Source organism: Chionomys nivalis, chromosome 12 (genome assembly GCF_950005125.1).
Source record: "Chionomys nivalis chromosome 12, mChiNiv1.1, whole genome shotgun sequence".
Lineage (NCBI taxonomy): Eukaryota > Metazoa > Chordata > Mammalia > Rodentia > Cricetidae > Chionomys > Chionomys nivalis.
Window position 1 is genome coordinate 59,345,810 of NC_080097.1, and position 12,449 is coordinate 59,358,258.

At 48.7% G+C, this 12,449-nt stretch overlaps 2 protein-coding genes across 3 annotated transcripts; one reads left to right on the plus strand and one right to left on the minus strand.

The window, feature by feature from the left end:
* The first annotated feature begins 1,040 nt into the window (after nt 1-1,040).
* Nucleotides 1,041-4,910, plus strand: Cideb (cell death inducing DFFA like effector b). Of its 2 annotated transcripts, XM_057786603.1 has the most exons (5): nt 1,041-1,081; nt 1,342-1,483; nt 3,947-4,093; nt 4,305-4,495; nt 4,646-4,910. In XM_057786603.1, exons 1-5 carry the CDS (start codon nt 1,041-1,043, stop codon nt 4,776-4,778), a joined length of 654 nt encoding a protein of 217 aa, XP_057642586.1. In that variant the 3' UTR covers nt 4,779-4,910. The 2 variants fall into 2 exon arrangements, with proteins under 2 accessions (XP_057642586.1, XP_057642587.1); XM_057786604.1 differs by lacking the exon at nt 3,947-4,093.
* Nucleotides 4,603-12,411, minus strand: Nop9 (NOP9 nucleolar protein). The gene is made up of 10 exons (XM_057786602.1): nt 12,107-12,411; nt 11,508-11,963; nt 9,898-10,008; nt 9,175-9,316; nt 8,035-8,227; nt 7,105-7,245; nt 6,626-6,751; nt 6,220-6,456; nt 5,908-6,013; nt 4,603-5,593 (listed from the first exon to the last, which is right to left on the minus strand). The coding sequence occupies exons 1-10, from the start codon at nt 12,354-12,356 to the stop codon at nt 5,436-5,438; spliced, it is 1,920 nt and encodes a 639-aa protein (XP_057642585.1). The 5' UTR covers nt 12,357-12,411; the 3' UTR covers nt 4,603-5,435.
* Nucleotides 12,412-12,449: the final 38 nt, after the last annotated feature.

Sequence of the window (12,449 nt, forward strand, 5' to 3'; positions counted from 1 at the left end):
TGCTGGTCTCAGCCTCCTGCCCCTGCCAAGCTTCCTTTTCTTCCGCTTCAATCTGCTTGTGAGCCTGTCAGAGTCCCTCCACTCTCCAGCTGTTACTGAGTGGTCAGGGACAACTTTTCCGTGTGAGACGTGATGTTCAGTCCCAGGGGAATAGGCTAAGCGTGTAGGTACAAGGAGCTTGCAACCTGTTTGGGGAGAATCCGCAGCATACAGGAGTGAGGGCGCATGTCAAGGTCAGGGAGAGGCCAGCCATTCCGTGCATTTTCATTGCACTCCAGTAGAACCCCGAGGTATACAGAAGGCCCGGGGTAGAAGACTGGGGAACGTTTTTTGGCTGAGGATTGTCCCAGAGGCACTCGAGCCCCTATATTTGCCCTTTATTGGGGCCTGGCTGGGGCTCCAGCCTGCATGAGAAATGAAGCTGGTCCAGCCACAAAGCTGGCCAGGCACTTTGTGTTTCTCAGGACACAGGAAGCTGGGGGACGAAGAGAGGCAAGAAAATGGGGACTGTGATGATTTAAGGGTTAACAGTGAACCTCAGTTTCTGTGCAGCTGTCCATCATAGCTACAACTAAAGTCAGATGAAACCTGGAGCATCAAAACTGAAGTCCCCAGGCTGGGGAGAGGCTCAGTCGGCAAAGTCCTTACCCTACAAACATGAGGACCTGAGCTCAGTAATCAGAAACCATGTTAAAGGGGTGCATTTAGGAGCTAAGATTTGAAGATCTGGGGTTCAAGGTGGCCAAACTAGGCTAGAAAGTAAAACTGTATTTGGGTAAGGGGGAGGGGAGAGTCAAATATCAAATTTCACCCTTCACAACACATCTCTAAAGAAGGCAAAAAGTACTTCCATCACTACACACAGGCTCCTCCTCCTCTTAGACTTTGTCCCTTTTACTCACCAGGCAAGGGGGGACAGAGTCCAGGCTTGACACATCTCTTACTTCACCAGGGCTAAGATCTCAGCTTTATTCAGAAACAAGACGTCAGCCTCGGAACAACAGAGAAGCGCACAGCCCCAAAGCCACAGGGGCCTTACCATGGAGTACCTCTCAGCCTTGAACCCCAGTGGACTGCTGAGGTGATCTCTAACCCTTTCCTTTTCCTTTACACTCCAGTGCTGGAGATACGGGCAGACAAGGCTAACATTAGTTCCTAGAAGACTCACTTCCCTGCCTCTACAGATTCATCCAACTTGTAAACTACTCTTGTTCTCTCTCCATAGTCTCTCCTTTGGCTCTGTAAACCTAGAACCTCTTAGCCACCCCACCCCCAACATTATCACTAAATTTACCAACCCCCCCCCCTTGCCCCTTCCGGTGTTTTCTTCCCATCTATCAGGTCGGTATCCACTATGGGCTCTGAGCTTGGTCATAGGGTCTGGAACTCAACTCCACCTCAACGACCCTTCCGTGTCTGCGATCACAAGCGGAGAGTCCGGAAAGGTCTGACAGCGGCCACCCGCGAGGAACTGCTAGATAAGGTAAGCGGTCAGGCTCCTGGAGGGGAGAAGCCAAGGGACTCAAAAATAGTAGGATGGCCGGGCGATGGTGGCGCACGCCTTTAATCCCAGCACTCGGGAGGCAGAGGCAGGCGGATCTCTGTGAGTTCGAGACCAGCCTGGTCTACAGAGCTAGTTCCAGGACAGGCTCCAAAGCCACAGAGAAACCCTGTCTCGAAAAACCAAAAAAAAAAAAAAAAAAAAAAAAAAAAAAAAAAAAAAAAAAAAAAAAATTGTAGGATGGTGGAGCAGAAAGTGTGCAGGTTACAAAGTTACCACCCCCAGGTGGCTGAGAAACACCAGGCCAGTGGCCTATGTTGCATTTGGGTAAATTATCTATTTTCTGAGTAGTGAGCTTTCTTTGGCAGTCAGGGAACAGTCAAATAAGGGCTGGACAAATGGGTTCAGAAGCAATTTTGATTTGCATGTTTTCTTGTGATGCTGGCAATCAGAGCTCTAGGCAAGGGCTCTGATGCCCATTTAAGCTCCTGACCCTTGATTTTTATGAAAAGCCAGCTTCAAATTCTGATTTTGCTACTTCCTAGCAGTCAACCTTTGGGAAGTCGTTCAATCTATCAAAACCTGTTTTTTGAATGTTTGCCTTTCTTTTCAAACAGGCTTTTACTTTTTAGCCCAGGCTGGCCTTGCACTTAATCCTCCTGCTTCAGGTTTCCAAATACTGAAATTACAGACACATGCCACAAAACCTAACCTGAAAATGTTTTCAATGGTGGGCATCAAATTGAGGTCCTTGCACATACTAGGCAAACCATTCACTTCTAAATCACTCCGTAAGCCTTCAGTTTCTTCATCTTCTCAAGGGAAAAATAAACCACCTTTGAGGGTTACTGAAAGGAATAAATGAAAAGGTCCTTATAGATATTTTAGCAGATATTGAAGAGGGGACAAATTCAGTCGAGACAATTTGAGCAGGCCTTTATTTAGCAAACCCCAATCTAGTTAGTAAGGCTGGTTAGACTACCCCAGAGACTGGAGCGGGCTGCCCACCGAGGGAGCAGCCTATGGGCTGAGTTGTGCTGGGTAGTACTCTTGAGGTTAGGAGACTTTCTTTCCCCAATCATGGTGAACTGGATTTTCCTTTTAGAGAATTTTTTCCTGTAGTCCCCACAAAGGGGAGAGGGGTGCAGAACTGGAGAGATGACTCAGTAGTTAAGAGCATATAATGCTTTTGCAGAGGACCAGGGGTGAGTTCCCAGTCCCCAGCTGGTGGCTTACGACCAGTGTAACTCCAGCTCCAGAGTCAATGCCTTCTTCTGATCTCTACGCACTCAAATGCACATACCCACTCACCCTCACACACTACCTAAAAAATATATAAAAATGGCCTGTTTAAGGAAGGTGTGTCAGTCCACAAGGTGAGTAATATGAGGTCGTCATTAGAAGACCCAGACCTGCCGGGCGGTGGGGGCACACTTAATCCCAGCACTTGCGAGGCAGAGACAGGCAGATCTCTGTGAGTTTGAGGCCAGCCTGGTCTAGAGGAAGCTCTAGGAGAGCCAAAGATACAGAGAAACCCTGCCTCGAAAAAGAGATTCAGACCCTTTGGTCTAGGGTAGTCTGGTCCCTAGGATAGGTGGGTTATTCAGAAGCCATCCTTAGAACCGAGTCTGCTGCAATCAGATGCATTAGAATGAGTCAAAGGGTAACAGCGCCTGTATGTCCCTCAAGAGGGCCTCACAGGAGCCGGTCGTAGCCTTGCCCTTCCTGGTCACCTGCCAGCTGAAGCCCTTTTATTTCCCATCGCTATTATTCCTAACCTAATTCAACCCTGACATTTCTTTCAACACTCCCAAGTTCTCACTTGGCACACAGTGAGGCCTCAGAATGGTTAAACAGTGGCACACTGAAAACAGTTATGAAAACAGGAAGGAAGACATAGGAGGACACTGGAGATAAGAGAATATAGGTTTTACCTGTTTACATTTTGTTTTGTTTTTATTCATATTTGGAGTCAGAGTCCAAAACTGTTAAAGTCTGATCTTAAACTTCTGGGCTCCAGTGGTCCCTCTGCCTTTGCCCCCTAAGCAGCCAGGACTGTAGGTGTTTTACCACACCTGACTATGACTGATTGTCAATTAACACGAGTGGGAGAGTGGCTTAGAAGGGAGCAAGAGTAGATGAACAGGAACAAAATGAAAAAAAAGTCTGCCTCTGGTGAGAGGCAAAAAACCCAAACAAAAAGAACCACCATGTTTACAAAGAATGAGATGAAGCGTTCCATGTCTGCAATCCCAGGACCAGAAGGCTAACAGAATCGCTTGCTGGGGTTGGGAGCAGGCTGAACTACACAAACACTCAGCCTCAAAACAACACAGGGAAGATGGCAAACCAGGAAGCAGAGCAGATACCAGTGCCTGATGGCCAACTAAATGGGGGGTGAGGGAGGGAGGTCATGAGATAAGACTTGTCCTTTGTCACCAACAGGTACTGGAGACCCTGCTGCTCAGTGGAGTGTTAACCCTGGTGCTGGAGGAGGACGGGACCGCCGTGGAGAGTGAGGACTTCTTCCAGCTGCTCGAGGATGACACGTGCTTGATGGTGCTAGAGCAGGGACAGAGCTGGAGCCCCAGGGTGAGAGGCCATCGTGGGCTGCACAGGCCATCAATCCTTTCTGGTTCTCCCCATCTTCTTCCCTAGCCTATCGCTGATTCTGGGGGCAGAGGCACTGGGGGCATTGGGATAATACTGGGGAGACAAAAGGGGTCTGACCCGGCACTGACAGCACTAGATGTCAGGGTACAAAGGAGGACCCACTTCAGTAATGGACCTCTGTGTCCCACAGAGTGGGATGTTGTTACACGGCCTAGGACGAGAGAAGCCGAAACACAGCAAAGACATTGCCCGCATCACCTTTGATGTCTACAAGGAAAATCCTCGAGACCTCTTCGGCAGCCTCAACGTCAAAGCTACATTCTACGGGCTCTACTCCATGAGCTGTGATTTTCAAGGAGTTGGACCCAAAAAAGTCCTCAGGTCAGAGAACACGTCCTACAACCTACAGATGGGTAGTCCTTCAAGTTCCATCTCTTGCACCCACCCACTACCCCCACCCCAAGCTTACAGACTCAAGGCCTCCTCTCAGCTTTCCCTAATCACATGGTTTCCTCTCACCCTGCCCTTCAGGGAGCTCCTCCGTTGGACTTCCTCCCTGCTGCAAGGCCTGGGCCATATCCTGCTGGGCATCTCATCTACCCTTCGCCATGTGGTGGAGGGGGCTGAGCGGTGGCAGTGGCAGAAGCAGAGTCACCTCCATTAATAATGAAAAACGCTTTGAGCCTGTGCCGTGAGACTGGTTCCACGAGACACCCAAGAGCTATAAGGCACCATCGTATCAGAAGCGGTCAGCACACTGCCTTGGTCCTCCAGCCCGCACATTTCCTGAAGGACGCTGCCCCTGACCTACATCTCCTGTCTTCTACTTACCCCGCAGACCCACAACCCTGTCCCCTGACATCCTGACCCACCATAACTGCTGCTACACCAAGGTTCTTACTGATCCTATCCCAAAGGTCTACATACCAATGACCACTGTCCCCAGCTTTACCTTGAGATACCATTCCCCTAAAAAATAAAAATATTTCCAAGAAAAATACAAAAATGTTTATCAGTATGCCTGGAGTGGGGGGAACAGATGGGCAGAGACAAACAAAAGGATGAGCAGGGTCTGGCTGCCACAGACCAGGCTAGCATTGAATTCTTGGCTTAGTTTTGTTTTTGTTTTTCAGTCTTGTTGGCACACCTTTAACCCCAGTGAAGTCTTTATGTTCTTGTTTCAACCTTCCAAGTAGTGTAGGTTTACAGGTTTGTGTGTCACTACATCTTCTCCTGTAAGACTTGAGACTCCGATTAGAGCAGGAAGGACAGGTATGTCCCCTCACCCTCCCATCAACACCTATCCCCAGGTCTCGAGGCCTCAGTCTCCAAGTATAGAGTTCAATGCCTGTCTCCTCTTGGCCACAGCACTCTGCTCCTGTTCCCAAGTCGCTCGCCGCTTCAAGAAGGTAGTCAGAGCCACATTCCGGGCCACATGGTGGCCAAAAGCATCTTGAATCAACTGCTGGTTCTGCTCTCCTGCAGTACAAAGATTCATAAAAATGGGTTAATTTAAGTTACAAGCGCTAGTTACAAACAAGCCTAAGCTAAGGCCAAGATCTCATAATTAGTAAGCCTCTGTGCTATTATTTGTAAACTGATGGCCCAAAGAAAACTCCAGCTACAAAACACCTCACCCATTAAAAGCCAGATAAAGGGGGAGGGGTAAAGTGCAGAGTCTGCAAAGAGAAAGAAAAAGCAGACCGAAACTCAGAGCCAGTCCATCCTCCTGACATCAGCTACCAGGCGCAGGAGGCGGCTTGGAGACATCACCCAGTGGCGGTGGAACTCACCCAGTTCAGCAGCGATTTCCTTCCGGGCCCCTAAAGCTGCTCCACTCCAGATGGCATCTAACACGCGGCTGCCATGGCGGCTACAGGCAAGAGCCACATACTGCCCCTGCATTGAGACAAGCAGGGTAAAGTCCCTCAAGGGAAGGACACAAATGTGTTTTGGGAGTGGGGGACTAACTCCAGAAGACTCGAGAGGCACAGTTAAAACAGCGCAGGAACTATATATGTACCCTGCCTCCGGCTCTCAGGTCGTCCTGAATGAAGCGCATTTTCTCTAAAGCAATAATGCAGGGACTAGAGCAGAAGTCTAACCTTTAGGGTCTTCAACACACGGCGACGCTGCTTCTGCGTCACAGAGGAGCTAGTCAGGATGGCATCAAATACATGAGAGCCAGCAGGGCTTTGGGCCAGAGCCAGGAGCTGTGGTCCTGTCAAGGCACTCAGACTCCGAAGTACAAGTCCAGGGTTAGAGAAATACAACAAATGCTGGAGCAGCAGAGACCCAAGTACAGTCACTTCCCTTAGAGCTCTGGCTGCGGCCATGTCTTCCTGGGAGTACAATAAAATGAAATTAGGAGGCAGTGATCAGACCAGATGGATGAGCTTATCCCAAGAGTACTGTTGCCTTCTCTCCAAAAAGGTTAGAAATCTCAGCAACTCAAACACTAAGACGCCTGGCCCCCAAATAGTCACTGGCTTGGCCCCTCCCCTACCTTACCTGATGCTCTGCAGGCACTGCCCCCTCCTCCTCCGTCAGTTCATAGTAAACCTCATAAGCCAACAGAGAGGCAAAGAGAGGCGCACAGGCTACTTGCCGGGATGAGGGCTCTGCACAGTGGAATGCCTGGATAGCAAGACCAAGCACAAAGAAGCTTAAGAACTGTCCTATCCCTAACACAATGATGTTCTGGACAGGAGAGGCCTAACTCAACAGCAAAGAACGCTCTGTGAGGGCAGAATCTCACTTGCCTTGTTCTGTCTCCCAGCCTCTGTCGCACTTGTAGGTATTGAACCCACATTTATCTCTCAGAGTTCTCTAACTTCTGGAGGATCAATTTCATTTCAGGGCTGTTCTTGGACTCACCTGTTTCTGTATCTATAACTCCCTCAACATTAAACATGCAAATCAGACAAATCCTAAGTAGCAGAATTAGATCGAGGACCGGCATGGATGGCTCACTCGTAGCACCCACTCACCTCCAACAACAGCTGCAAGACCTGGGCTTGGTGAGTCCCAACCCTGCGGCAGGCTTCCACCAGAGCCACAACTACCCCTGGGTGGCCCTGGGCCAACACAGCTTCCAAGGCAGGACTCAGCTCCTCAAACACAAGTGACAGCTGAGAGGAAACATGGATTGAAGAATCGTTGTCAGTCAATGATGGTTAACGAAACAGTTAATCAGAAAAATCTTCCGACTTAAAAAAAAAAAAGCTAGATAAGACATATAAACCATCACCAACATCAGAATTTACACTGTGCTGTGTAAGACTCAGAAGAGGAGTCACCCTTGAGGGGAGAATCTAAATGTCCCTTCTGTACAAGTCAGGGAGAACCAAGGGCAGGCAAGTCTAAAATTAAACCTGCCTTCTACTCCATGTGTCAACCTAAGGGACCACAGGACACCCCTACCCTCCCTCCTGTGGTGAGCAACAGGGAAAGGGGGAAGCTACAGCAATGGCTTCAGTGCCCCTGAGGATTTAAAGACAAGCAGCCACAGAACTTCTAGCTGCAAACTGGAACTAAGAGGACAGGCAGTCAGGCCTGAGAAGCTAAAACAAATCTCAAGGAGAAGGGTGCCATGACCTTAATTTCTGGAAAACCCTCCAATAACATCCCATGGGCAATGGGCAGTAAATTGTCAGAGAAGCACAGAGACAAGTGTACAATAAAATAAGGCCCCAAAGTGATGCACGCCTTTAATTCCCACACTCGGGAGACAGAGACAGGCAGAGCTCGGTGAGTTTAAGGCCAGCCTGATCTACAGAGTGAGTTCTAGGGCAGCCAGGGCTACACAGAGAAACCCTATCCCAAACAAACAAACAAGTAAATACACAAATAAATAATAAGTAAATAAGGCCCAATGACTAAGAGCAGCAGAAAGAGACCAGGTCGCATTTCCAACTCACCAACTCCGGGGAAGTGATTGCATTCAGTAAGCGCTGCAAGGGGAAGTTAGCAATGTGATGTGCAGCCAAGGAATGCAGCTGACCCTGGAAGTGATCCTCAAAGAGGCGCTGGAGCCTCGCTGGTTCTAATACCAGCAGCACCTGCTCCAAGAGTCTGGAGCTCGTCTGATCCCGGAGAAACAGGAGTAGAGGGCTAGCGGGAAGAAGAGTGAGACGGGGCTGGAGCAATGGCTCGTTAGTTAAGACTACTACTGTGCCTGCAGAGGGCCTGGGCCCAGGGCCTCTTCTGCCTCCACTGGCCCCTGCACAAACGTGGTACGCATACATATACACAGGCAAAACACTCAGACAAATGAAACACAAATAAATAGTTTTAAAAAAAAAAAGCTAGTTTGGTGGTGGACAGCTTTAATCTCAGCATTCAAGAGGCAGAAGCAGGTGAGCTCAAGGCCAGCCTGGTCTATAAACTGAGATCCAGGTGAGCTGGCACTACATAGAGAGACCTTGTCACACATAGATGAAGAACAGACTGGGGCTCATTGGTTAAGAGCACGTTCTGCTCTTGCAGAGGACCCAAGAAGTTCAGTTCCCGGCACCCACAAGGCAGCTTCTAACTATCTACAACTCCAGTTCAAGGAGCTTTGACATACTTTTCCAGTCTCCAAGGGCACTGCACACATGTAGTGCACATATATACATATATAGGCACAACTTCATAAATATAAAAAAAAATCTCTGTGTAGCTTTGGAGCCTGTCCTGGAACTCACTCTGTAGACCAGACTGGCCTCGAACTCAGAGATCTACCTGCCTCTGCCTCCCAAGTGCTGGGATGAAAGGTGTGCGCCACCACTGCCCGGCCAAAATAAAAATATATCTTAAAATAAAACTAAGTCAAGCATGGGGAATGTAAGTTTTTAATACCAGTACCTGGGAAGCAGAGGCAGGAGGATCTCTGTGAGTTTGAGGCCAGCAGGATTACACAGTGAGTCTGTGCCTTCCAGGTGCTGGGATTAAAGTCATGCACCACTGCCCAGCAGTAACTATTGTTAAGAAGATCAAAGAGTCTAAACTTTATTCCTACAGCTCCACGAACTCCATTCATCTCCCCGGCTGCAGTTACTCCTGACGACCGATCATACCTGCCATCTGCTGAAGAATTACGAGAACTCAGGTAATCAATTATAGCATCACAGAGCTGAGCACAATGCTGAGGTAATTTATGGTGTAAGATCTGTAAGGCCACTTGAAGACAAAAGCTGGAGATCTTGTCGGTGATAAACACTGTAGGAAATGGCAGAAATAATTTAATAGCTGTCCCAAGCCCAGATTACTTGTACGATTCCCAAAACACAAGTAACAAGGAGGGCTATATACATAAAAATGTCCATACAGAATGCCTTCTAGCATTGAACCAGACAGCGTTAAAAGAGGAATGACCTGCTGTGAGGGTCCTGCCTGGGGAAATCCTCAGAGAAGATTATAGTCTCTTCCTACTTTCCTTCTGTGATGGTTAACCCTGACTGATCACTTGACGGGATTTAGAATCATTACAAAAACTAACCTCTGGGCATGTCTGTGAGTTTCTAGAGTAGGTTAATTGGGGGGGGGGGAGCAGGACACACAACCACCCAATATGTGGGTAGCACTAGCTGTGGCTGGGGTCCTAGACCGAATAAAAAAGAAAACACAGCTGAGCAAAGCATTTATCTACCTCTGCTTCCTGACTGTGGCTACAGTACAGCTAACTACAGCATGACAACAATGGACTAGACCCTTTGGCTGGGAGTCAAACCTCTTCCTTAAGTTATTTTGGTCAGGTATTTGTCTCAGCAACTTGTAAATTAACTAATACATCTTTTTACCTGCAATGTCCTTCAGAAAGCAGGCACTCAGGTCCTGAAGGTGATTCAAGAAGGTTTTAGGAACCTCAAAATCGGTGGGCTTACATTCCCGAGCTGAGGTCCTTTGTGTTTCTAGAGAAAGATCAAGAGCATGAACAATAATGAGATTACAAATAGCCAAATAGGAAAAACTCCACAGAATAATAATGGCTCAACTTAGAGATGCAGGACAGAGGTAATACAACTCAATGTCTCTTGTGGATGAGTAAAAAATTGTTTTAATTTTTCCAAGGATCTTCAACTTCCTTTCCTATGGTCTAGGGATCATATTTCTCAGTCAGGTATTTAAAGTAATCCAAATTCAGACCTCATTTATACTCTAATCTTATTTTCCAGAATCCTGAAACATAGGTCATATCCTATGACTGTACCATGAGACAAAGTTAGTGGTCTCAGTCAGCATTTTTTAATAAAATAGAGAATAAAACTTAAAAGGAAAGAAAATATCAGAAAAACAGAAAAGGCATCTTTTCCTGAACTTTTGTTTGAATTCAACACACACACATACACAGAGACTAAAAACACATCAGGGAAGCCAGGCCATGGTAGTGCATGCCTTTAAGCCCAGCACTTGGGAGGCAGTGGCAGGCGGATCTCTGTGAGTTCAAGGCCACCCTGGTCTACAAGAGCTAGTTCCTAGAGTCGGGCAGTGGTGACCCATGCCTTTAACCCCAGCATTCTGGAGACAAAGGCAAGGGGACCTCTGTGAGATTGAGGCCTGCCTGGTTGGCAAAGTGAGTTCCAGGATAGCCAGGGCAACACAGGGAAACCCTATTTCAAAAAAGAAAAAAAAAAAAAAAATGAGGGTTAAAAGTCAATCTCCTAGGCAGTGTAAAGGTATGCATCCCTGATTCCAGAATTTGAGAGGCTGAAGCAGCGAGTTCCAGACCTTGTCCAAAGGGGGGAAAAAAATCAAAACCAAACAGCAAATAGGCAGGCATGGAAGCACAGGTCTGTAACCCCAGCACTCGAAAGGCAGAAGCAAGCAGGAGGAACAAGCGTTGAAGGCCAGCCTCTGCTACATTCCCAAATCAAAATCCAGCCTAGGTTATACGGGAGACTCTGTCTCAAAACAAAGTGTCGGGGCCAGGAAGGTTGTGGTAAGGGAGACTATGGCTAAGCCTGACAACCTGAGTTCAATATACAGCACCTGAACGGTGGAAGGACAAGCGACTCCCCAAGTTGTCTTCTCCCCTCCAGAAGCACATGTATGTGCAGAAGGTACATAATTTAGTGTGTACACACGCACATACATATTTTAAAAATAAAAAAAAATAAATTAATTTCTTACCGAGAGTTGTAGAAATAAAAATGTGAAATCCATTGCTTTAAGTGAATTATCTCCTGGCCCTGACCCTATGCAAGTAGCTGCTCTCTAACTATAGGCACACCCTTTCATCTAGCTGTCTAGACACACTGTTCTTTGGCCTTCTAGGCTCTGCCCCACTGTTCCGCTAATTCTTCACAGCCAAACTCCACCATGAAGATTAACTCTTCTGTTTACTGGCTTCTGAACTCCCGAAACTCTCCTGCTCACCAGGCCCACTTCCTTTTTGTAAAATACTACTTACCAGAAGACTGGGAAGCACGAGACCTGGTCCTCTCAGACTCCAGGAGAGTACCTCCTAACACTTGAAGCAGAGTTCTGACCACAAAGCTTCCATGCGTGTCTCCACAGAAGAAAAGAAAATCGTCAGACACTTCAGCGGCTAGTCCCAGGACTAGCTCCTCCAGGGTCTGCAAGGGACCATGCTTCCCATCCTCTTCCTCCTCCTCCTCCTCCTCCGCTTCTGCAGGACTCCTTAGCAACCGAGGCAGCTGCAGCAAAGCACTTTGCAAAACGTGGACCCCACACCGATGACAAGCCACGAAGCGCAACTTGGGGCGCAGAGCAGCCCACACTCGACAGAGAGGTTTCAAAGGACTGAACCCCAAAAGTTCCTGCAGCATTTCGCTACCAGTCCTGTTCGTGGCCAAGGCCAGAGCTTGAGCCTCCACTTCCTTCAAAATATTGCGCGCCATCAAGTCTGAAAACACGAGGAAACAGACCGTTAGAGAGACGGAGAGAAGGAAAAGGCTTAACCATCACTTAGCCAAGAACTCCCCGGGAATCCCTCTGAAAGTTCCCTGCGTGGGTTTTACAGTTACTCCACGGCGTTGCTGCTCCTACCTCGTTCTTCCGCAGCGTCGGGAGCCTCTTTCAGCGCTGACAGCGCCCGTCGGAAATACCCGAGCGCATCGGGACTAAGCTGCGGGAGAGCCTCTGGGGCCTGCTCCCCACGCGCGGCCGCAGCCGGCGGCCGGGGACACCCATCGCGGCCTGGAGGGGGACGCCCGGAACCCGAGGTCCCGCGCCCCCGTCGGCCGGCACCCGGGAACTGGCGTCGCGCCTTGTGAGCAGAGCGCGGACCCAGCCCCATGCGTGCTCCGGGACCTCGCCTCCTCCACGCTTCCGGGCAGCAGCTCCCACAGCCGGCGGCGTCGCACTGCTGACGCGCGGAGACGTCATAGTT